General features: G+C 44.4%; 1 protein-coding gene across 2 annotated transcripts in view; it reads right to left on the reverse strand.

Annotated features, from left to right (window-relative positions):
• Positions 1 to 1,756: 1,756 nt before the first annotated feature.
• vps13a (vacuolar protein sorting 13 homolog A) overlaps positions 1,757 to 23,923 on the reverse strand; it is a 283,176-nt gene continuing 261,009 nt past the window's right edge. For both annotated transcript variants that reach the window (XM_078396225.1, XM_078396226.1), the window contains 3 exons: positions 18,303 to 18,426; positions 9,875 to 9,949; positions 1,757 to 6,067 (listed from right to left, as the gene is read on the reverse strand). In XM_078396225.1, the coding sequence (XP_078252351.1) occupies positions 6,002 to 6,067; positions 9,875 to 9,949; positions 18,303 to 18,426 (265 nt within the window). In that variant the 3' untranslated portion in view covers positions 1,757 to 6,001. The remainder of the gene's footprint in view (positions 6,068 to 9,874; positions 9,950 to 18,302; positions 18,427 to 23,923) is intronic.

The raw sequence follows: 23,923 nt of genomic DNA on the forward strand, positions 1-23,923 counted from the left end.
TCCCCGCCGAGGGATGGGGGGGTGGGGTGAAGGGGATAGGGAAGGAGGGAGGGGGTTGCTGAACCAATGCAGGAGAGGTTTGGACCCAACGGTCTAGTATATTAATAAAACTCTTAGTCTGAGTGAGGGATGTTTGTCTGAGGAAGGTTTGCCGATGCCTGTGAACTGTATTTGTGCCCCTGTCACATGATAGCGTGACAATTTTAGGACCACTTTACTCACCTTTGTCCTGGGGACCCTTTTATTCAGGTTTCATTCAAATTGGTCTTAAAGTTAGAGATTTTTAAGTTTAAAAATCACCTAAAAAAAACGATTTCTTGCCATGTCCCGTGTGTGACGTCACAATGGGACCCGCCCGAGTGACGGCCAATGAGGGGGGCTCACGATGACCACCGGGGGCGGGGGGAGCGCTACCCCTTTAAAAAAAATGTGCATACCTCACGCCTGACCCCCCTCCTGTGGTGCAGCGCGGGTCCCTCGCCGCCAATCAACACTGCACGCACAGGGCAGATAAGTGGCTTTTGCCGGCAATGGGTCCACGGATCGGTAGGGTTGCTGCGCCCTACACGGCCCCCGGGGACACTCCCCTCCCGCCCACAGCCCCAGGGGACGCTCCCCACCCGCCAACGGGTGCATGGATTGGTAGGGTTGCTGAGCCCGGCACTGGGGGGGTGGAGTGGAGGGTGCTAGACCAACGCCGGAGAGGCTTTGGGTCCACAGCTTGCTCTGGCGGCACGGGGCCGAGATGAGTGGCACCCTCTCCCCTTTCCTGTCCCCCCACGGCCCCGGGAGACACTCACCGCACGGCAACGGGCTTCGTCAGTTGGAGAGGGTGGCCGGGCCCGCAATATCATCAGTTGGGGGATGGTTGCCCCAGGAGAGATTTGGACCCAACGGGTCCACCTCAGTCTAGTATATATCACTAAAACTCTCTTCTTGTTTGTTTGATCCTTCCTTATTTTTGTCACACGATAATTTTAGGACCACCTTACTCATCATTGCCCTGGGGTCACCTTAATGCACATTTCATTCAAATTGGTCATATTTTTTAAAGTTTAAGAATTACCTTTTCCAAGTCCCTGGCCGTCAGACGCATTTGACGTCACAATGGGACCCGCCCGAGTGATGGGGGAAGGAGTGGGTGAGGGAGAGGGGATGGAGTGGGTGTGAGGGGGGAGGCGGTTCAGATGGGATGGAGTGGGTGAGGAGAGGGAGGGGGATAAGGGGGGTTGAGATAAGGGTGGGTGACGGGGGAGGAGTGGAAGGTGGAGAGTGGGGGAGGGTGCAGTGGGGAGGGAGACCAATGCAGGAGGAGCTTGGAGGATGGAGTGGGGGGAGGAGGGATGGGGAGGGGGGTTGAGGGGGGATGGACTGGGGGGGCAGGGGAGGGAAAAGGTGCCGGACCAATGCAGGAGAGGTTTGGGGCCAATGAGGGGGAGGGGCCTGCTGAGCCCACAAACTGCCACTAACTTTAATAGATGCGCTTCTTCCCTGCGGGGAGGACCGCCACCCGTCCAGGCGTGCCCCGTGCCTGACCCGTGGTGCAGCGCAGCAGCAGAGGGTCCAACAAGATGTCCGTTCGCCAATGTGCTGCAGGAGAGGTTCGCTCTGGCGGCACGGGGCCGAGGTGAGTGACTCCCTCTCCCCTTCCCTGTGCACTCTTGCCTGCCCATGCCCCTGGTGGACACTCTCTGCCCGGCAACGGGATTTGTTGCAAAACTACATACACAAAACATCACACCAATGTGCAAGGGTATATATTTTTTATTTAAATGCAGTCAAGGTGGTATTTAGTCTACAAAGAAAAGTAGTTTTGAAGAATGGGGTGGGATGAATTTTTTGGCTTAGGTTCTTCAAGTCATTTACTATAACTTGGATTGCAAGAGCCACAGAAAACCAAGTAAGATCATGTGAAAGCATTTACCCCACTGTGCCTGGATGCAATTGAGCTTGTAATTCTCCTGAGGACAAAATTTTGCTGCAGTTAAAGTTTTATTATCCTAATGTTTACAGTATTCAATCTTTGTCAAATATTCATGTGCTATGCATTACTGGTAAGAAACACTATCAATAATGCAGTTTACACTGTAGTACATTTACTTACGATGGGCATTAGCAAATTTCAGAACAATTTCCTGTTGCTCAAAGGCACACATGGTGCAGTATAAATTTCTTTAAAAACACAGCATTTTATACAAGTGGCAGCTCTAAAAAATAATAAATCGTGACTCAATTCATTAACTTGGTTTCTATCTAATAAATATGAGAATTGTTGAAAGGATAGGCCTTTAATTAACATGAGTTAATGTCATATTTCCAGTACAATAATTCACATAAATTTCTATGCATACACAAATTTTAATACATTTGATGAATTATTAATGGCAGAGTGAATTTGAGGAGTTTGACATTTTGCTGCAGCACATGGAAAATATCACCAGGTCCATTACCTGGGTACAGAATTTACAAGGAAGACATTGCTATTTGAGACTCAAGATGTTCTCAGGATCTAACAGCCGGCAGTATGAGGGTAGATTTGACATTATTTTGTCCTTTTCCATCTCTGGCCTGAGCCCTTAAGTAATTTTGAAGTACATCCTATTCTTTGTCCCTAGAAACTTACTGCATAATTGAACTTGCAGGTGCATGGAGGTAGATGCTACAAAAGAAAATTTCACTTTCCTTAGACACCATACTCAACATCATAGAAGGAGATGCAGGTCCTCGCATTCCACCATATCCCTCACTATAGAAGTTACCAATTTAGTCATTTATTTCATCAGTAATCTATACAATGCTTGGTGTGGACTGCTTTTGTCTAAATCCATGTGTGGCCACATGCATTTGAAGTCAATCTCAGGTTGATAGGGACGAGGCCAGCAATTATTACCCATCCCTAAGAGCCTTTGAAATTCAGTTACAAGTTGACTAAAGTGTTGTGGTTCTGAAGTTACATACAGTGTAAGAACATACTGTGTACCTTTGCATACCTGGGACCTTTGGAAACCAGATGTGTTTTAATAATATGCTGCTTTCATGAACAATGAAACTGAATGTTAACGGTTCTCCCAGATTTAACTAAGTGAATTTAAATTTTCCAGGTGCCTCATTGGAATTTGATCATGACAAATAAATCACCAATACTAAATCACAATAAACTGTATAGCATGATACTGGCCCTCCCGGAATGCAAACACTATACAAACCAAATATAAACTGTAAAATAAAATATAGAAAATAGAATAGTACAGCACAAGAACAGGCCCTTAGGTCCACAATGTCTGTGCCGAACATGATACCAAGACCATCTCTTATCTACCCACACATAATCCAAATTCCTTCATTCCCTGCCTGTCCATATGTCTGGCCAAAAGTCTCTTAAATGCCATTATCGTATCTGCCTTGACCACCAACCCCCGCAGCACGTTCCAGATCCTCACCACCCCCTGTGAAAAAAAGAAGTTGTCCCACTCATCTCTTTTAAACTTTGCCCCTCTCACCTTAAAGCTAGCTCTCTAGTATTTGATTTTCTATCCTGGGAAAAGGGTACTGAGCCTCCCTATGCCCCTCATAATTTAACAAATCTATCAGGTCTCCCCACAACCTCTGGCGTTCCAGAGAAAACAATCCAAGTGTGGGAAAACTATTCAAGTCTTTCAGATACCAAATTTACAGTAAAATGATTATTAAAACAAGCCACTTCCATGCACATGCCAGGCAAAATTAAAAGACTGCAGAATAATCCTGGTACTGTATTTTTATTCATTTAGTAACTTGTAGTCAAGATGTGACCATACACAAAACCTATAATTCTAATTTCAAGCAAAATGAAAGCGAATAAACTTTAAAGAAAGTGTGAATTTCCTGGAAAAATGCAGTTGTGTAATTTTAAATGGTACCAATTCTGTTCACCTGCACTTCATTTTATGGTGCTATAGGATTTGTTTTGCCTTGGGATACAGAAATGTGTGGGTTGAAAACAGAACAGTCCAAGCAGCATCTGTGGTAAGGAAAAATAAAATTGATATTTCAAGTTTCAGATTTCAGGATCTTTAATGCATCTTCAGGCAAAATCATTGGTCTGATACGTGACTGTTCCTCCACAGATGCTACCCGACCTGCAAAGTATCATTTTGTATTTCCATTTCATTTCCAGCATCCATAATATTTATTATAAGTGTTTGCTCTAATTTTAACACATACTTCAACATAAAAATGAGGACTCCTCTTAAAAATTCACATTGATTGTAAAAATGTTGTCAGTCCCACCCCTCTCTTCTCACTTTAAATGTTATTAGTTTTCTTGGCAGATGACTCTGGAAAGTAAAATGGATAACACTGCATCAGATTTAATTATCTACTCGTATCAATTAAAAAGCACAACAAAATCTTAAGCAACATTTTTTCCCCAAACAAGAGAGTGCATCTACATAATGAAAATTGTAGAAAAATTGCATATTCTATTATTTGACAATTTAAAACCAGCTAAACATGATTATAATATAACCAAAACTATTAAAATTAGTAAACCTGTTTATCAAAGTTATCTGTGATCAAATTGAAATAAAAGCACAATTTTCTTTAAATGTCTGGCTGAATTTAACAATGTGTACTTATTGAAAACAGGACAGGTAATAATGAAAGAGATTGGAAAATATTGAACTCGGTTCTCAATTTTGAGAACATTTTTAGAAGTAGAATTTTTAACGCATTAGAATTCCAACATAGATTAAGTAAAGAAAGAAAATGTCCAGATCAGTTGGAATTCTCACCAAATTGGTTTTGACTGCAGTTAAAACTTCTCTCCAATACTGTTTTTAAGAGCTTTGTGTATAAATAGCATTTACTAAGGAGCATGATTAAGTATTTGCAATTGTGTACCCACCTATGATAAATGATCTGGGAATAGATGGGCTAAAAGGCAGGAGAAGAAATTGGAGAGAGCCTATCCAAAATAAATTAATTTGAGCAGTTTTACCAATTGTTACCAGCTTTAAAAAAAAAATCTTGTTTACTGCTTTTCAATAAGCTAACACATTTTTTTCCTTGAAAACAATGTTGGTCAATGTTTCTTTCATGATTTTAAAGTAGGTGTCAAATACCTCAATTCACCTTGTCAATAAATTACTTGGTACAGGTCCCCCCACCAGCTGTTGCGGGGCTGCAGGCATCTTCTGCTTTGGGGCAACTGTTCACAGCTGCATTTCTAACTTACAAACTGTCCCCGATGTGGGAGTCCCGAACCAGGGGCCACAGTTTAAGAATAAGGGGTAAGCCATTTAGAATGGAGATGAGGAAAAACGTTTTCACTCAGAGAGTTGTGAATTTGTGGAATTCTCTGCCAAAGAAGGCAGTGGAGGCCAATTCACTGGATGCTTTCAAGAGAGAGCTCTTAATGATAGTGACGGGATATGGGGAGAAGGCAGGAACGAGGTACAGATTGCGGTGAATGGCGGTGCTGGCTCGAAGGGCCGAATGGCCTACTCCTGCACCTATTGTCTATTGTCCTTGTTACAAACAGTTTATTGGGACGGAACCTTGCTGTAACCTGGGCATGATCTGTAATATAAAATTGTGTCACTGAAGATAACAACAAAATGTTGGCACGTTTGTCGGAAAGGGACTCGCCCAAGTGTCACACAAATACTCTGAAGGCTTTATTAACTTTGGGAAATTAGCCTATGACTATTGTTGAATGTGTTTCATTCTATTCTGAAGAATTCAGAATAATTCAGTGCTTAAGCATCTAGAACTGATAAATGATAACCACTGAAAAAATACAATAGCATTATCATACAGTTGAGAATTTTAAATTCCCATTAAAATATACTGAACAACAATGGAGGAACTAAAATATAGATGATTATAAATCAAAATAGATTACAAATCCCCTATTGCTGTTTACATCGTAGATAGGTACAAGGTTCAATTAAATTTGATTAATTTAGTAAATAAAAGTCTAGTTAATAGATGTGATTGTTATGACATTTATAACACTTATTCATGTCTTTGGATGTTGATTGTGTGTTCCACTCTCTTTCACTTCTTGGAGTTTTCCCAGAATCCACTAAAGGGAACAAAAGTGAAGATTGAGGCCGAAAAATTAAATAAAATATGTTTAGCTAGTAATACGAGTTTGTACTTTTAATGATGTTACTATTCAGAAGCGGTTATTCTGTTACTTTTATAGCTGGAAGATTACTTTTCTAACTGGAAGTCTGCAACCACTGGTATACGGCAGGAACCAGTACTGTTATTAACGTGTTGCTAATTTATGGGGCATCTTTAATAAGTTTACAGATTACATGAAATTTGGTGGTTTTATGGATAATGAGGAAGGTTGTCCAAGGTAACAGCAGGATATTGATCAGAGGAAAAATTGGGCAGTGTTGGCCGAAGGACATTAATCCAAGCAAGATGCCTTTTGGGAAGCCAAATAAGGTTGTGTATATAAAATGGTAGGGAGCTAAGCAATGTTCATAAACAGCTTGGGCTTCAAGTCCAGTTTCCTGAAATTACCAACACTTGCATAGGGTAATGATGAAGGCAGGTGGCATGCTTACCTTCATAGGTTGGTATCACAAAATGCTGGAGTAACTCAGCGGGTCAGGCAGCATCCCAGGAGAGAAGGAATGGGTGACGTTTTGGGTCGAGACCCTTCTTCAGACTGATGTCAGGGGAGGGGGCGGGACAAAGATAGGATGTAGTAGGAGACAGTGGGAGAACTGAAAAGGGTGAGGAGAAAGAGAGGGGCAGAGGAACTATCTGAAGTATGAAATCAATGTTCATACCGCTGGGGTGTAAGCTGCCCAAGCGAAATATGAGATGCTGTTCCTCCAACTTGCAGTGAGCCTCACTATGACTATGGAGGCCCATGACAGAAAGGTCAGACTGGGAATGGGAGCAGGAGTTGAAGTGCTGAGCCACCGGGAGATCAGGTTGGCTAAGGCGGACTGAGCGAAGGTGTTGAGCGAATCGATCGCCGAGCCTGCGTTTGGTCTCGCTGTTGTAGAGAAGTTGAGACCAAACGAAGTTGCACCCATGTGAGCCAATGTACACATGCATCCTTGTATGTACACTCTTGTGAACGTGAGTGGAAGGGTACACGCAGAAGCAGGCACACCTGTGCCTATGTAACCATCAGGAGAATGTACAAACTGTACGGCCTCTGCATGGCCCGTACCCGCTTGTCCATGTAAGTACATGCCCGTATAAGAAAATAACTGCAGATGCTGGTACAAATCGATTTATTCACAAAATGCTGGAGTAACTCAGCAGGTCAGGCAGCATCTCGGGAGAGAAGGAATGGGTGACGTTTCGGGTCGAGACCCTTCTTCAGACTTCTGAAGTAGGGTCTCGACCCGAAACGTCACCCATTCCTTCTCTCCCGAGATGCTGCCTCCAGCATTTTGTAAGTACATGCCCGCTTGTGTACACACCCGCCTCCACATACACACGAGCAGACAAACGCAGGCACATGAGTGCGTACAAACGACCGCTGACAAGGAAACATGAGCATATATAGTGCACACCTGCGCGCATGTATGCCGCTTATGTGCACATGCTTGTGTGTGCCCTAGTACACAATGTATGCGCTCATTCCCGTGTACGCAGCCTAATGATCAGGTTCATGTGTGCACACTTACATGTGCATGCAAACACAGGCACGAGCGTATACAAGAGTGCACATGACCATTTGCATATGTGCCTGCCTCTAAGTGCCCCCATGTGTGGGTTCATGTATGCTTTATTCTCCCCCCCATGTGTGCACTAGTGTGCCCACTTGTGACTATGTACGCACTAGCCCGATTGCGAATGTCCATTTTAGCGCATACGGGTTAGTACAGGGGCAAGAACCAGTGCACATACTAGCACGTACACAGTGCACTTGCGTGCATGTGCTTGCATGCCTATGTGTGCCCAGGTCTGGCCTACACCCTGTGCATGCCTCCTGTGTTCAAGACCCACCTGTGCACCTAGTGCAGTCTCTCACTCATGTGTACCTGTGTACTCTCCTGTGATCCCATGTTCTAGGGCGGCACGATAGTGTAGCGGTAGTGTTGCTGCCTGACTGCTAGAGACCCAGGCTCAATCCTGACTACGATGCTGTCTGTACAGAGTTTGTACATTCTCCCGATGGTTACGTGAGTTTTCTGTGGGTGCTCCGGCTTCCTCTCTACTTGGCTTTGGTAAATTAAAACATTGTCCCTAGTGTGTAGGATGGTGTATGGGATGATTACAGGTCGGCGTGGACCCAGTGGCAAAGAGCCCATTTCCACGCTGTATCTCTAAAGTCTAAAGTAAAAGTTCAGTCTGAAGAAGGGTCTCGACCCGAAACGTCACCCATTCCTCTCTCCTAGATGCTGCCTGACCTGCTGAGTTACTCCAGCATTTTGTGATGTTTTAAAGTAAAGTTCATGTGCCTACTTAAACCCATGTGCGCCAATGTACTTGGTTGTATTCCCATGTGCTTATGCGGGCCCCTGCTCTTTTGCGTCTGTATACGCATGCACCCTTACACGGTCTTGTGTGCTCATGAACTCGCTTGTGTATGTATGTGGGCACACGTTCCCTTGTATATTCTCACGCTTGCACTCGTATGCATGTGAGCTCTTGTATTATCTTCTGAGCATCTGCACTTGTGCCATATGTATGCCCGCCCATGCATGACCGTGTGAACGAAGACAGCTGTGCACGTATGCGGGACACGAGCATGGGTACACATGGCGGGCTTACAAGGCACAGGTGCACAAAGCGCACTTGTGCCATGGCGCGCAGGTGCTCAAATGCATGCCCTCGTGTGCACCCATTCATGTTCATTTGCCCAGTATGCCCACGTGAGGGAGATCATTTGCATGCACACCCGTAGCCAGAAAATGCTGGAGAAACTCATCGGGACAGGCAGCATCTCTGGAGAGAAGGAATGGGTGACGTTTCGGGTCGAGACCCTTCTTCACACTGAATCAGTCTTGATCAAACCCGAAATGTCACCCATTCCTTCTCTTCAGAGATGCTGCCTGTCCTGCTGAGTTACTCCAGCATTTTGATTTAAACCAGCATCCGCAGTTCGTTCCTATACATGTAGAACGCATGCACCTGTTCGGACTATTGCGTGCCCAAATGCCCCCAACACCACCCCCCCCCCCCGCTTGCGTCCGTTTTCAGAGTATGCCTATGCACACCCACGCATCCATGATCAAGTTTGTGAGGGCCCGCCTACATGCAAGTGTGCCTTTATTTGAGCCTGTGTTCACATACACCTTTCGAAAAGCTCCCCCTCCTCTCCCCCCACTCACCATCAACAACACCACAGTCACATCTGTGGAGTCATTTAAGTTCCTTGGAACCATCATCAGCATTAAAGGACGTTCTTTTAGATGAGGAGAAATTTCTTTAGTCAGAGGGTGGTGAATCTGTGGAATTCTTTGCCACAGAAAGCTGTGGAGGACAAGTCTGGATATTTTTAAAGCATAGATAGATTTTTGATTGGTACAGATGTCAAGAGATTATGGGGAGAAGGCAGGAGAATGGGGTCAGGAGGGAGAGATAAATCAGCCATGATTGAATGGCGGAGTAGACTTGATGGGCCGAATGGCCTAATTCTACTCCTGTCACTTATGGCTAGTGTCCATGCACACTCGTATGCTCCCATATACTTGCTTGTGCATGCCTCGCGTATGTACTGTGTGTTTATGTATTTGTACAGGTGAGTGCGTGTGTATGCCTGTACACTATGCATACACACATGAAGCTATGTGGATGTGGCTGCAACATGTTGAAACAAGAGAATGCAGTTAAACTACTTACAAATCGCTTAATACATTTCATCCCAGAAGTGTAAGCAGGTCAAAATGGTAGTGTAAAAAAACAGTACCTTTGCATCAGCTTCAGATTTGAAGTTTACAATTTTTCCATATTCTTTTGCATGGAAGACAGATTTGACCCGTTCCTTCAAGAAAATGGGGCCAATGTTAGTATGACATTAAATAGCCCAAACCAAACAATGTCCTTTTAAAGAAGGGTCTCGACTCAAAATGTCACCCATTCCGTCTCACCAGAGATGCTGCCTGTCCCGCTGAGTTACTCCAGCATTTTGTGCCGACCAATGTATTTTTAAACCTAGTTTCCTGTGAAACATGACCTGCAGCTTCACGATTTAACAGCATTCTTTACTGTATTAAAACATCTGCTAGCAGCAGTCCATGAAAATACAAATAGCTGAATAGAACTAATAAACCTTCCCCTCTCCAGAAAGAACAATCTGCCCTCAGCAAAGGCTTTACCTTTATACTGCTTACAACCCAGTGGTTTGTATATTTATTTCTCTAACTTCAAGTAACCGTTGCATCCCCCCACTCTCTATTCCCCCCCCCCCACTCTCTATTCCCCCCCCCCACTCAAGGTACTAGCTTCAACGTCATCTTGTTGAGTCTCATTGTCTGCAACTTGTTTTCACCTAGTCCCTAGCCAACAATTATCTGTTTCCTTTATCATCTTTTTTGTTTTGCATATCTCATTCATCTATATACTAAAACTCGTTCGTTTGTTCCGGAACTACGGCCAAAACGGTACACGATAGCGCGACAATTTTAGGCCCACCTTACTCACCGTCGTCCCTTTGGTGCTAATGGAAGAAGTTTCATTGAATTCGGTGTTATATTTTTAAAGGTATTCACATTTTAAAATTTAAATTTATCTCCGAGGGAGTTGGAGGGAGGGGGGAGGAGGGAGAATAAGGGGGGTGGGAGGGAGGGAAGTGGGGAGAAGGTGCTGCACCAATGCAGGAGAGGTTTGGGCCCAATGGGTTCACTTGGTCTAGTTTGTTCGATATCTCTCGACCTGAAATGTCACCTATTCTTTTTCTCCAGAGATGCTGTCTAACCCGCTGAGTTACTCTGGCTTTTTGTGTCTATCTTCGGTTTAAACCAGCATCTGCATTTCCTTCCTTCATATTAACTGTCTTGATTTCCCCACTGGCCATACCCACTCAAATTTTACCCCCCTTGGCTCATTCACTTACAATTACAATATTGTTATCAAATCCACATACAATGGAGGGGCAGTTGTCGTCAGTCAGACTTACCTCTATCATGCTGAGACCAGTCGCCAGCACTCAGACATCTCCTCAGAATCACCATTTGATCATACCCCCAGGGATGAATACCAGACCACCGTCTCCCAGACTGTCACCGATCTCATCATCTCGGACCATTCTCCTCCAACTTTATAGTTCTCCAGCTCCATACTACCTATTTCTAAAATCCATAAGCAGGATTGCCCTGGCAAGCCAATTGTTTCTGCCTACTCATTCTCTACCCAACTCATCTCCAAATACCTTGATTCTATCTCACCCGGTCGTCTCTTATGACCTACATCCAAGATCCTACTGCCTCGGCAAGGCCAACAGCATAATCAAGGACGAGCCGCACCCTGGCCACTCCCTCTTCTCCCTTCAGGCAAAAGGTATAGAAGTGTGAAAACGCACACCATCAGATTCTGGGACAGTTTCTTCCCAGCTGTTATCAGGCAACTGAATCATCCTACCACAATCAGAGAGCAGTGTTGAACTACTATCTACCTCTTTGATGACCCTCGGACTATCCTTGATCGGACTTTGTTGGCTTTACCTTGCACTAAACGTTATTCCCTTACAATGTATCTATACACTGTAAATGGATCGATTGTAATCATGTATTGTCTTTCTGCTGACTGGTTAGCGCGCAACAAAAGCTTTTCACTGTACCGTGATACACATGACAATAAACTAAATTGAACTGAAGACACCTCACACGCTCTTCAACATCTAAATAACATTCAATTCCTTGGCCCCCATCGCCTCGTCTTTACCGTGAAACTCCAATCCCTTGACACATCCCATCCCCCACCAGCAAGGTCTCAGGACCCTCTGGATCTTCCTTGAACAGAGACGCAATCAGTTCCCCTGTACTCGCACCCTCCTCTGCCTGGCAGAACTTGACCTCACCCTCAACAACGTCTTTTGACTCCACTCACTTTCTTCATATTGAAGATGTAGCCATGGATATTTGCACAGGCCCCAGCTATGCTGTCTTCATGTTGGTTACATAGAAACATAGAAAATAGGTGCAGGTGTAGGCCATTCAGCCCTTCGAGCCTGCACCGCCATTCAATATGATCATGGCTGATCATCCAACTCAGTATCCCGAACTTGCCATCTCTCCATACCGCCGATCCCTTTAGCCACAAGGGCCACATCTAACTCCCTCTTAAATATAGCCAATGAACTGGCCTCAACTACCTTCTGTGGCAGAGAATTCCACAGATTCACCACTCTGTGGAAAAAAAATGTTCTCATCTTGGGGTACCGCAAGGCTCGATGCTGGGACCGCAGTTATTTACAATATACATTAATGACTTGGATGAAGGGATTAAAAGTACCGTTAGCAAATTTGCGGATGATACAAAGCTGGGTGGTAGTGTGAACTGTGAGGAAGGTGCTATGAGGTTGCAGCGTGACTTGGATAGGTTGTGCGAGTGGGCGGATGCATGGCAGATGCAGTTTAATGTGGATAAGTGTGAGGTTATCCACTTTGGTGGTAAGAATAGGAAGGCAGAGTATTATCTGAATGGTGTCAAGTTAGGAACAGGGGACGTACAATGAGATCTGGGTGTCCTAGTGCATCAGTCACTGAAAGGAAGCATGCAGGTACAGCAGGCAGTAAAGAAAGCCAATGGAATGTTGGCCTTCATAACAAGAGGAGTTGAGTATAGGAGCAAAGAGGTCCTTCTGCAGTTGTACAGGGCCCTAGTGAGGCCGCACCTGGAGTACTGTATGCAGTTTTGGTCTCCAAATTTGAGGAAGGATATTCTTGCTATTGAGAGCGTGCAGCGTAGGTTTACTAGGTTAATTCCCGGAATGGCGGGACTATCATATGTTGAAAGACTGGAGCGTCTAGGCTTGTATACACTGGAATTTAGAAGGATGAGAGGAGATCTTATCGAAACGTATAAGATTATTAAGGGGTTGGACACGTTAGAGGCGGGGAACATGTTCCCAATGTTGGGGGAGTCCAGAACAAGGGGCCACCGTTTAAGAATAAGGGGCAGGCCATTTAGAACTGAGATGAGGAAAAACATTTTCTGTCAGAGAGTTGTGAATCTGTGGAATTCTCTGCCTCAGAAGGCAGTGGAGGCCAATTCTCTGAATGCATTCAAGAGAGAGCTGGATAGAGCTCTTAAGGATAGCAGAGTCAGGGGGTATGGGGAGAAGGCAGGAACGGGGTACTGATTGAGAATGATCAGCCATGATGACATTGAATGGCGGTGCTGGCTCGAAGGGCCGAATGGCCTCCTCCTGCACCTATTGTCTCTATTGTCTATTGGTCCTAAAAGACTTCCCCCTTATCCTTAAACTGTGACCCCTTGTTCTGGACTTCCCCAACATCGGGAAAAATCTTCCTGCATCTAGCCTGTCCAACCCCTTAAGAATTTTGTAAGTTTCTATAAGATCCCCCCTCAATCTTCTAAATTCCAGCGAGTACAAGCCGAGTCTATCCAGTCTTTCTTCATATGAAAGTCCTGCCATCCCAGGAATCAATCTGGTGAACCTTCTCTGTACTCCCTCTATGGCAAGAATGTCTTTCCTCAGATTAGGAGACCAAAACTGTACACAATACTCCAGGTGTGGTCTCACCAATGCCCTGTACAACTGCAGCAGAACCTCCCTACTCCTATACTCAAATCCCCTCGCTATGAATGCCAACATACCATTCGCTTTCTTCACTGCCTGCTGCACCTGCATGCCTACTTTCAATGACTGGGGTACTACGACACCCAGGTCTCGTTGCATCTCCCCTTCTCCTAATCGGCCACCATTCAGATAATAGTCTGCTTTCCTGTTCTTGCCACCAAAGTTGATAACCTCACATTTATCCACATTATACTGCATCTGCCATGCATTTGCCCACTCACCTAACCTATCCAAGTCACCTTGCAGCCTCCTAGCATCCTCCTCACAGCTAACACTGCCCCCCAGCTTTGTGTAATCCACAAACTTGGAGATGTTGCATTCAATTCCCTCGTCCAAATCATTAATATATATTGTAAATAGCTGGGGTCCCAGCACTGAGCCTTGCGGTACCCCACTAGTCACTGCCTGCCATTCTGAAAAGGACCCGTTTATTCCTACTCTTTGCTTCCTGTCTGCCAGCCAGTTCTCTATCCACATCAATACTGAACCCACAATACCGTGTGCTTTAAGTTTGCATACTAATCTCTTATATGGGACCTTGTCGAAAGCCTTCTGGAAGTCCAGATATAACACATCCACTGGTTCTCCCTTATCCACTCTACTAGTTACATCGCAACTAGTTATGTTGAGTAATTCTTGTTCCAAACATAAACAACCACCATTGCCAACTTTCTCTCTCCACTACATCAACGGCTGCCTCCCCTACCTGTGCAGAAGTTGCTGATTAAATCAACTTTACTACTATCTTCCACCCTGCGCTCGATTTCACTTGGACTCTCTCCCCTTTCTTGACGTCTCTGACTTCATCAAAGTCTACTTTAAACTCACCGACTCCCACAATTATCTTGACTACACCTCCTCCCACCCTGAATCTTGCAAGGACGCCATCCTCTACTCTCGATTTATTTGTCTCTGCCACATCTGCTCCCAAAATTAGATTTACCACTCTGGGGCATATGAGATGTCCTCTTTATTTAAGAAATGTGGTTCCCCCTCTGGTGTTGTAATGGGTCCCTCACATGTGCTGCTTCCGTACTCCACAGTGCTGCTCTTAATCCCGCTAGATGGAATAGGTTCCCCTGGTCCTTACCTTTCACCTCACCAGCCTCCGCCTCCCAAGCATCATGATATGACTGTATGGAATGGGCTTCCGGTGGAAGTGGTGGAGGCAGGCTCGATTTTATTATTTAAGAGTAAATTGGATAGGTATATGGATAAGAGGGGATTAGAGGGTTATGGTCTGAGTGCAGGTAGATGAGACTAGGTCAGGGAGAGTGGTCGGCGTGGACTGGTAGGGCCGAACGGGCCTGTTTCCGTGCTGTAGTTGTTATATGGTTATATGGCAATTCCGTCACCTGGAACTTGATCTCATCACTAATCATGCCTTCCCGTCCCCACTCCTTGCCGTGGAGACACAGAAACAGAGAGAAAGAAGGTAAAGGCGTAGGCCCTTCGAGCCTGCACCGCCATTCAGTACGATCATGGCCAATCATCCAAAATCAGTACCCCGTTCCTGCTTTCTCCTCACATCCCTTGATTCCGTTAGCCCTCAGAGCTATATCTAACTGTTGAATACATCCCTCCCGCTCCCTTTGCAATACATTGGTTCACATATTTCATCCCACCCAAACCACCTCTTCCCCAGGTACTTTCCCCAGCAACCGCAGCAGAAGTAAAACCTGCCCCACCACCATCTCTCTTACCTCTATCTAAGGATCCTAGCTGGCCTTGCAGGTGAGACAGAGGTTCCCATGCACCTTCTCTCACCTCATCTACTGCATTCGGTGCTCCTAATGAAGCCTCCTTTTCATTGGCAAGACCAATTGTAGACGAAGCAACCATTTTGGAGAGGGGAGTTGAGTATAGGAGCAAAGAGGTCCTTCTACAGTTGTACCGGGCCCTGGTGAGACCGCACCTGGAGTACTGTGTGCAGTTTTGGTCTCCAAATTTGAGGAAGGATATTCTTGCTATGGAGGGCGTGCAGCGTAGGTTCACTAGGTTAATTCCCGGAATGGCGGGACTGTCGTATGTTGAAAGGCTGGAGCGATTGGGCTTGTATACACTGGAATTTAGAAGGATGAGGGGGGATCTTATTGAAACATATAAGATAATTAGGCGATTGGACACATTAGAGGCAGATAACATGTTCCCAATGTTGGGGGAGTCCAGAACAAGGGGCCACAGTTTGAGAATAAGGGGTGGGCCATTTAGAACGGAGATGAGGAAGAACTTTTTCAGTCAGAGGGTGGTGAAGGTGTGGAATTCTCTGCCTCAGAAGGCAGTGGAGGCCAGTTCGTTGGATGCTTTCAAGAGAGAGCTGGATAGAGCTCTTAAGGATAGCGGAGTGAGGGGGTATGGGGAGAAGGCAGGAACGGGGTACTGATTGAGAGTGATCAGCCATGATCGCATTGAATGGCAGTGCTGGCTCGAAGGGCTGAATGGCCTACTCCTGCACCTATTGTCTATTGTCTATTGCAACACATGAGGAACTTCATTTGCCATACAGTCACAACTGATCCTGTCCTGGGCCTCCTCCATTACCAGAAGTGAGACCACATACAAACTGGAAGAATAGGATTTCATATTCCATGTGGGTACTTTACAACCTAACAGTATGAATATTTAAATTGGCAATTTTAAGTAACACTCGACCCCACATTTTTTCTTCCCCCCATCATTCCTAGCAGAGATTTGGGAGTCAATAAATTGAAGGATTAGGGGGTGGGAGGGTAGGTGTAGCAGTCATTTTTTAAAAAAGGGGGGGAACAATAAATGGCAAAAAGACACCAGATTTCCACTGAAGAATGTACAGCAGCAAAGAAAAGGGCACAATTTATCATCTTAGTTCAATGGAATTAGAATGCAGAGAATAAGAAATGAGAATTATGGAAAAGATGATTTGGGGACTTAAAACACAAATATATGGGTTGAGTCACATTGAATTTGGAGAAGACTGAAATAGTGCTAAGAACGCAATCTCGGTGACAATGAAGCTGGATGTGAGAGTGACGGAACCGGGAATAGAGATGGATTGCAGAGAGGATGGCTTTATAGCATATAAACGCAGGTTGGTCAGATGATTCTGACGCATGTCAGATGATTCTGGAATAGTGAACAGATATGAAAGAAATTGGAGTACGAGTGCTTCCAGGTTCGATATGGTTGGACAAAGCAAGAGCCAGTTCCACTTTCCTCAGCTTAAGGCAGCAAAGACTGGGCTATGGCAACAGTGAGTGGAACCAGGTTTTGCCATTAACATTTGAGTTAGGACAGGACTCCCACTGGTTCCAAACGTCCAATTTATGGACATCCTGCATATACGATTGAGCTGATGGGGATGGATCTGCTGGGTGCTTTGGAGCAGCAGGTCTCTTTTTGCTGAGTGGAAAATTGACATTTCTGCTTGCCTTCTCTTCTTCCTAACACACTCTACACGTGACCACAACAAAGATGGGGTGGGTTGAACCGAGCAGAGGTGGGATCGCTGAGCTGACTAGATCGCTCACTCATGAGCCAGCGAGGCTGGCTTGCAGCCACCCTTCCCGTGAACTGCTCGCTCTCCAGACACTGCTGTTTCCGTGATCACTCCCACATAATGTTTGTTTATTTCCAGGATACAACCAGTTTTCAGGAATGGGAACCAGACATACACCGATCAGCCAAAACATTATGACCAATGACAGGAAGTGAATAACATTGATTATTTTGTTACAATGGCACCTGTCAAGGGGCGGGATATATTAGGCAGCAAGTGAACAGTCAGTTCTTGAAGTTGATGTGTTGGATGCAGGAGAAATGGGCAGGAATAAAGACCTGAGCGACTTTGACAAGGGTCAAATTGTTATGGCCAGACGACTGGGTCAGAGCATCTCTGAAACAGCAAGGCTTGTGGGGTGCTCCCGGTCAGCAGTGTTGAGTACCTACCGACACTGACCCAGGAGGGACAAACCACAAACTGGCGACAGGCTCATCGATGCGCGAGGGCAACGAAGGCTATCCCGTCTGGTCCGAACCGACAGAAGGTCTACTGTAGCACAAGTCACAGAAAATTTTAATGGTGGTCACGGTAGGAATGTGTCACAATACACAATGCATCGCACCCTGCTGCGTATGGGACTGCACACAGAGGACCAACAGCAAATGAGGCAGGTGGTCATAATGCTTTGGCTCATCAGGGCATAATGTTTTGGCTGATCGGTGTATACAGGGGACCTTAGTAGTGTTACAGACAACTCAGAAGCTACCACCATATTGAAAATGACCTTACAAATCATTGAGGAAGCGTTTGCAAGTGACCATAAGAATGCTTATTAATTTAAATGATTATACCCTTTCAAATAACACCATCATTGTCATTCGTTCCAAGTTACAACAGAGTAAGAACTATGATCTAGCGTTAAATAAAATATTAGAAATAAACTAGACAAGTTTCCTATACGAGAGCAGTAGTCAAAGGGAGTTTGAATGAATTGTTGCTACTTCCTGATGACAACTGTATACATACATGTGAAAGTGATGTGATCAAATACTTTTTTTTAAACATTGCTCAGAGTAGAATTAAGCATGCTCTTACTTTGGCTTCAATGCGCAATCTCCGTCCATCGACAATGAAAGGCTCCTTAGTGAATTCTTCAAAGCTGTACTGCCATTCACAAGTCAACTGTCCGAATGTTCCTTGTGTTACAAAAAAGATCCCACTGGAAAATAAATGAATATCGATGGAACCAGATGAGCAAAGGGCACCCAGAAACATTATTGGTAAATAACATTCAGTACATCAATTCATAAACATGAACAGGCAACATGTAATTTCCCCGGTGTGGGACGAATAAAGGAATATATATATATTAATTGAGTTTTCTCAATGATGCAAATATTAAAAAATATCCATGCTGGCTGAAGCATCAGTCCTCACTAAAGTTGATTCAACTAGGCCTAATTTGGAAATTGTCAAGAAAAAAAGGTATTAAAAGAAAAAGCATATATTGTACATCTCAAAGTTGATTCTATAGCCAGCATGTGGAATTCTCAGACACCTATAAGAATGTCCTTTATCCTCCAGGCTCCAAGGAATAAAGTCCTAGCCTGCCCAACTGCTCTCAATAGCTCAGGCCCTCAACTTGAGGGCCTTAAGTCTTGGCAACATCTTCGTAATTCTTCTCTACACTCTTTCCAGCTTAACAACATCTTTCCAAAAAGCAAGATGACCAATATTCCAACCAAGGTCTCACCAATGTCTAGTACAACTGTAACGTAATATCCCAACTTCTATACCCGATACCCTGACTGATGAAAGCCAATGTACCGAAAACCTACTTGACCACCCTATCTGCCTGTGATGCCATTTTCAAGAAAGCATATATGTGCACTCCAAGATCCTTCTGCTCTGCAACCCTCCCCAGGACTCTGTAGGTCCTGCGGTGGTTTGACTTCCCAAAATTAGGGCGGCATGGTGGCGCAGCGGTAGAGTTGCTGCCTTACAGCGAATGCAGCGCCGGAGACTCAGGTTCGATCCTGACTACGGGCGCCGTCTGTACGGAGTTTGTACATTCTCCCCGTGACCTGCGTGGGTTTTCTCCGAGATCTTCGGTTTCCTCCCACACTCCAAAGACGTACAGGTATGTAGGTTAATTGACTGGGTAAATTGTCCCTAGTGTGTGTAGGATAGTGTTAATGTGCGGGGATTGCTGGGTGGCGCAGACTCGGTGGGCCGAAGGGCCTGTTTCCGCGCTGCATCTCTAAATCTAAAATCTAAATTCAACACTTCATTAGCCACTCCTCAACCCACTTACCCAACTGATCAAGACCTTGGTGTAATTTTTGATAATCATTTTGCTATCTACGATACCATCCACTTTGCTCTCATCTGCAAACTAAAGTTGCGAACTTTAAGGGGAAGGTGTCACCATATTCATTATATATGTGATATCAATGTAATATCCAGGGAATGGAAATTTTGGGAGGGAGATGCTATGATGCACAGTAACAACTAATGTAAAAGCAATCATCTGGACCAATGCTGGTGGATTCTCAAACAAGATCTTACATTGTGCGGCACAAGGAATTCCTGACCATAACCAAAACAAATGTAAATATCTCTCAATTACTGCCAATGTTCGCAGATTACCACTCCCTACTCCCAAAAATTTTAGATAAGATTGTAAATAAATTTTCATTCAGCAGTATTCTGGGATACTAGGCTATGTTTCAGTTTTAAATTCACATAGTTTTCCACTTGAGTGGATATTGGATATTGCTTTAGGCACGCAGCTGTATGACACATGCATATAGTAATTAAAATTATCTCTCAACCCAACTTCTCTGCATTAATTACATCGTAATCAATAGCAAAGGGCATCAGACTACATCAGAGAAGGAAAAATTGCTTGTTGGAGGAAGTGAGGGGAAATCACATTGAGCAGTACTTAAGGTCATAAGTGATAGGAGAAGAATTAGGCTATTCGGCCCATCAAGTCTACTCAGCTATTCAACCATGGCTGATCTATCGCACCCTCCTAACCCCATTCTTCTACCTTCTCCCCATAACCCTTGACATCCGTACTTCTTGAGAAGTCAGTCGAGTGAAGTCTAGCGACGGGTACAAAACCACAGTTCGCAGGATATCATTACCCATGTCACTGATAAAGAGGGAGCAAGTGCTGTAGAAAGGGATGTAGGTGGTGGTGAGGTTAATCTGCCAATCAGGGAGAAGAGCGGTGGGCTGAAACCTAGAGTTAAATGGCCTAGGGCAAGTGAAAGGAAGGAATGAGAAACTCTTAATATAGATTTGGTGAAGGTGTTAGAGAGTCTGAAAGGGATAGTGGAAAACAAGTTAGATACAATGGGAGAGATTATTTATCAATATGGTGTAGGGATGTTTGGAGTTATTGAGAAAAAGGTGCAGGTTCTACAGGTGGTTAGATCTAGACAACACAAAGAAATCAAGAGATAAGTGAAGGAGAGGAGACAGTTGAGAAAGCAGTGGAGAAAGGCTACAGTTGAAGAGAGAGGGAATTAATGTTTTTCAAGAAGAGTTAAGAAATCGGTTAGCAATATTAAGGAGGGCAGAATGCCTTAGGAGGAAAAGAATGAGCGGGTCAAGGCAGCATTTTATTGGGATCCATATAAATTTGTTAAAAGAATGTTTAGTCAGGAAATGAGCAGAAAGCTCAAAGCTTCAAAGAAAGAGTTAGAGGAATATTTAAAACGGACCTACTCCAATACAGAAAAGAATAGGGGAATGGGTTTCCCTCCAGATATACAATCCTTAGGAGAGATAAAGTATGTTAGATGTTAGGCCACCAAAGTAATAATAAAGCGTGCAAAGGCTTCTTCAGCCCCAGGGCCGAATGGAGTCCCTTGCCATGTAAATAAAAGTGCACCTGATGTGCTTGGATTCTTGGGGAGAGAAGAATAGTTTGGGAGAAACAGGTTGTTTCAATGGTTTGGCGTAGATCAGGGGGAGTTTTCATTCCCAAAGAGAAAGAGTCTTCAGAATGAGGCTAAGTGCAAATTGGAGGACCACATTGCATATTTTGTTTGGGCAGTTTACAACCCAAGTGTATGAATTTGATTTCTTTAACTTCAAGTAACCCCTGCATTCCCTCTTTCTCTCCATCTCTCCCCCACACAAGTTACACCAGCTTTTCGTTCTCACCTAGCAAACAGCTAACAATGGCCTGTTTCCTTTATTATTAGCTGAATAGAACTAATAAACCTTCCCCTCTCTGGGCAGAATGATCTCACCTCAGCAAAGGCCTTACCTTTATACTGCTTCGCAAATTGGAGGAACAGCACCTCATATTTCATTTGGGCAGCTTACAACCCAGCGGTATGAAAATTGATTTATCTAACTTCAAGTAACCCTACTCTCCATCACTCCCCGCCCAAGTCGTACTAGCTTCAAAGTCGTCTTGTTGAGTCTCATTGACTGTAACTCTTTTTCATCTAGCCCCTAGCTAACAATGAATGGCCTGTTTCCTTTATCATTGTTACTTTTTTGCATATCTTTCATTCGTTTGTTCTATATCTCTCACATCATTGCCCTATCTCTCATTTCCCTTTCCCGTGAAGAAGGATCTTGACCTGAAACATCACCCATTCCTTATCTCCAAAGATGCTGCCTGTCCCGCTGAGTTACTCCAGCATTTTGGGTCTATCTTTGGTTTAAACCAGCATCTGAAGTTCCTTCCTACACATTTTGTCTTCAGAGTTAAGACAGTTTAGGCCTATATGTGTCCTAAATGTAGAAGGCAAGATTTTCTTTAGTGTAGTGGCACAGAGGCTGGCAAGTTATTTAAAAAGGAACAGGTTAATAGATACCACAGTACAGAAAGCAATAATCCCGGGTTCTACAGGTTGCTTGGAACACATTGGTGTAATATGGCACCAGATTCAGACAGGCAAGCTCGAGAGAAGAGATTTGCATGCACTGTTTTTGGACCTGGCAAATGTGCTTGTCTCTGTACCACGTAGTCTTATTTGGACTGCTTTTGATTTCTGTAGAGCTCAATAGTAAATTTAATGGAAGCATATTTCCACGATATCCAAATGTGTTTTAGTATGGTAGACTTCACAACAGCATGGCAGAGACAAGAGATGGCATTATGGCAGGGTGTACTATTTCCCTGTTAGCTTTTACAATGGTGATGGAGCTAGTGATTAGATCATCACGGTGGGTCATCGGCAGGGAGAGACAACAGGGCGGGCTACACCTCCCTCCAATCAGGGCCTATATGAACGATATGATCTTGGTGGCCACAACAGTAGTTTGTACAAGAAGGTTATTAGAGAAGGTAAATGATAATCTTAAATGGGCTATATTGAGGATTAAGCATAGCAAATCATGGAGTATTTCTTTGGCAAGAGGAAAGGTAGTAGAGAAAAGGTTTATGCAGATAAAGAAGAAATCCCGTCTATAATGGAGAAGCCAGTTAAAAGCTTGGGTAGGTGGTATAACAGGAAGTTGGATGACACTGAACAGGTTCAGCAACTCAGAAAATATATTACTGACGGGTTAGAAAGGTTAGAGAAGTCAGGGCAAGTTGAAGTTGTGGTGTTTGCAGTTTGGGCTATTCCCTAGGTTGACGTGACCATTGACAGTATCTGAGGTGCCAATTTCTACGGTGGAAAGGGTAGAGAAATTTATTAGTTCATATATTAGGAAAGGGTTGAGAGTTCCACGGTGTCTGAGTAATGTGGTTTTCTATGGGAAAGGTATTCTCCATTTACCATTGTCTAACCTAACAGAGGAGTTTAAATATGCTAATGTGAGTTGCAATTATCAGGGAGCAAGGATACCTTAGTTAGTAATCTGGTTCCAAGTGTAACTAGAGGGAGGAGGTGGAACTCAAAACAGGCAGCACAAGAAGCCAACCAGCTCTGAGGTATACAGACATTGGTGGTAGGCTGCAGCAAGGGAAAGTAGGCCTAGGGCTCAGCACAAGGAAGCCAGTGTGGAGTAAGGCAGGTCAAACAGATAAGAGGAAATTGGTTGTAGAGCCGGTACGTCGTCAGGAAGCAGTGAGATGTGTAAGGGCAGTAGCTCAGGTTAAGCAGGGACAGTGGATGAATTGGGAAAGTGTAGAAAAGATGAGGTTCAGCTGGAGGGACCTGTGGAGCATGGAGGCAGGTCATGTGTTTCCATTTAGGGGCTATTTATGATGTGCAGCCATCACCACAGAACCTCAAACATAGAAAAATAGGTGCAGGAGTAGGCCATTCAAGCCAGCATCACCATTCAATGTGATCATGGCTGATCATCTAAAATCAGTACCCCGTTCCTGCTTTTTCCTCATATCCCTTGATTCCGCTAGCCTGAAGAGCATCCAGTGAATTGGCCTCCACCACCTTCTGTGGTAGAGAATTCCACACATTCACAACTCTCTGGATGAAGGTTTTCCTCATCTCAGTCCTAAATGGTCTACCCCTTATTCTTAAACTGTGACCCCTAGTTCTGGGCTCTCCTAACATCTGGAACATTTTTCCTGCATCTAGCCTGTCCAATCTTTTAAGAATTTTATATGTTTCTATAAGATTCCCTCTCGTCCTTCTAAATTCCAGTGAATACAAGCCCAGTTGTCCCATTCTTTCATCATATGTCAGTCCCGCCATCCCGGGAATTAACCTAGTGAATCTACACTGCACTCCCTCAATAGCAATAATGTCCTTCCTCAAATTAGGAGACCAAAATTG

The sequence above is a fragment of the Rhinoraja longicauda genome, chromosome 3, assembly GCF_053455715.1.
Source record: "Rhinoraja longicauda isolate Sanriku21f chromosome 3, sRhiLon1.1, whole genome shotgun sequence".
Lineage (NCBI taxonomy): Eukaryota > Metazoa > Chordata > Chondrichthyes > Rajiformes > Arhynchobatidae > Rhinoraja > Rhinoraja longicauda.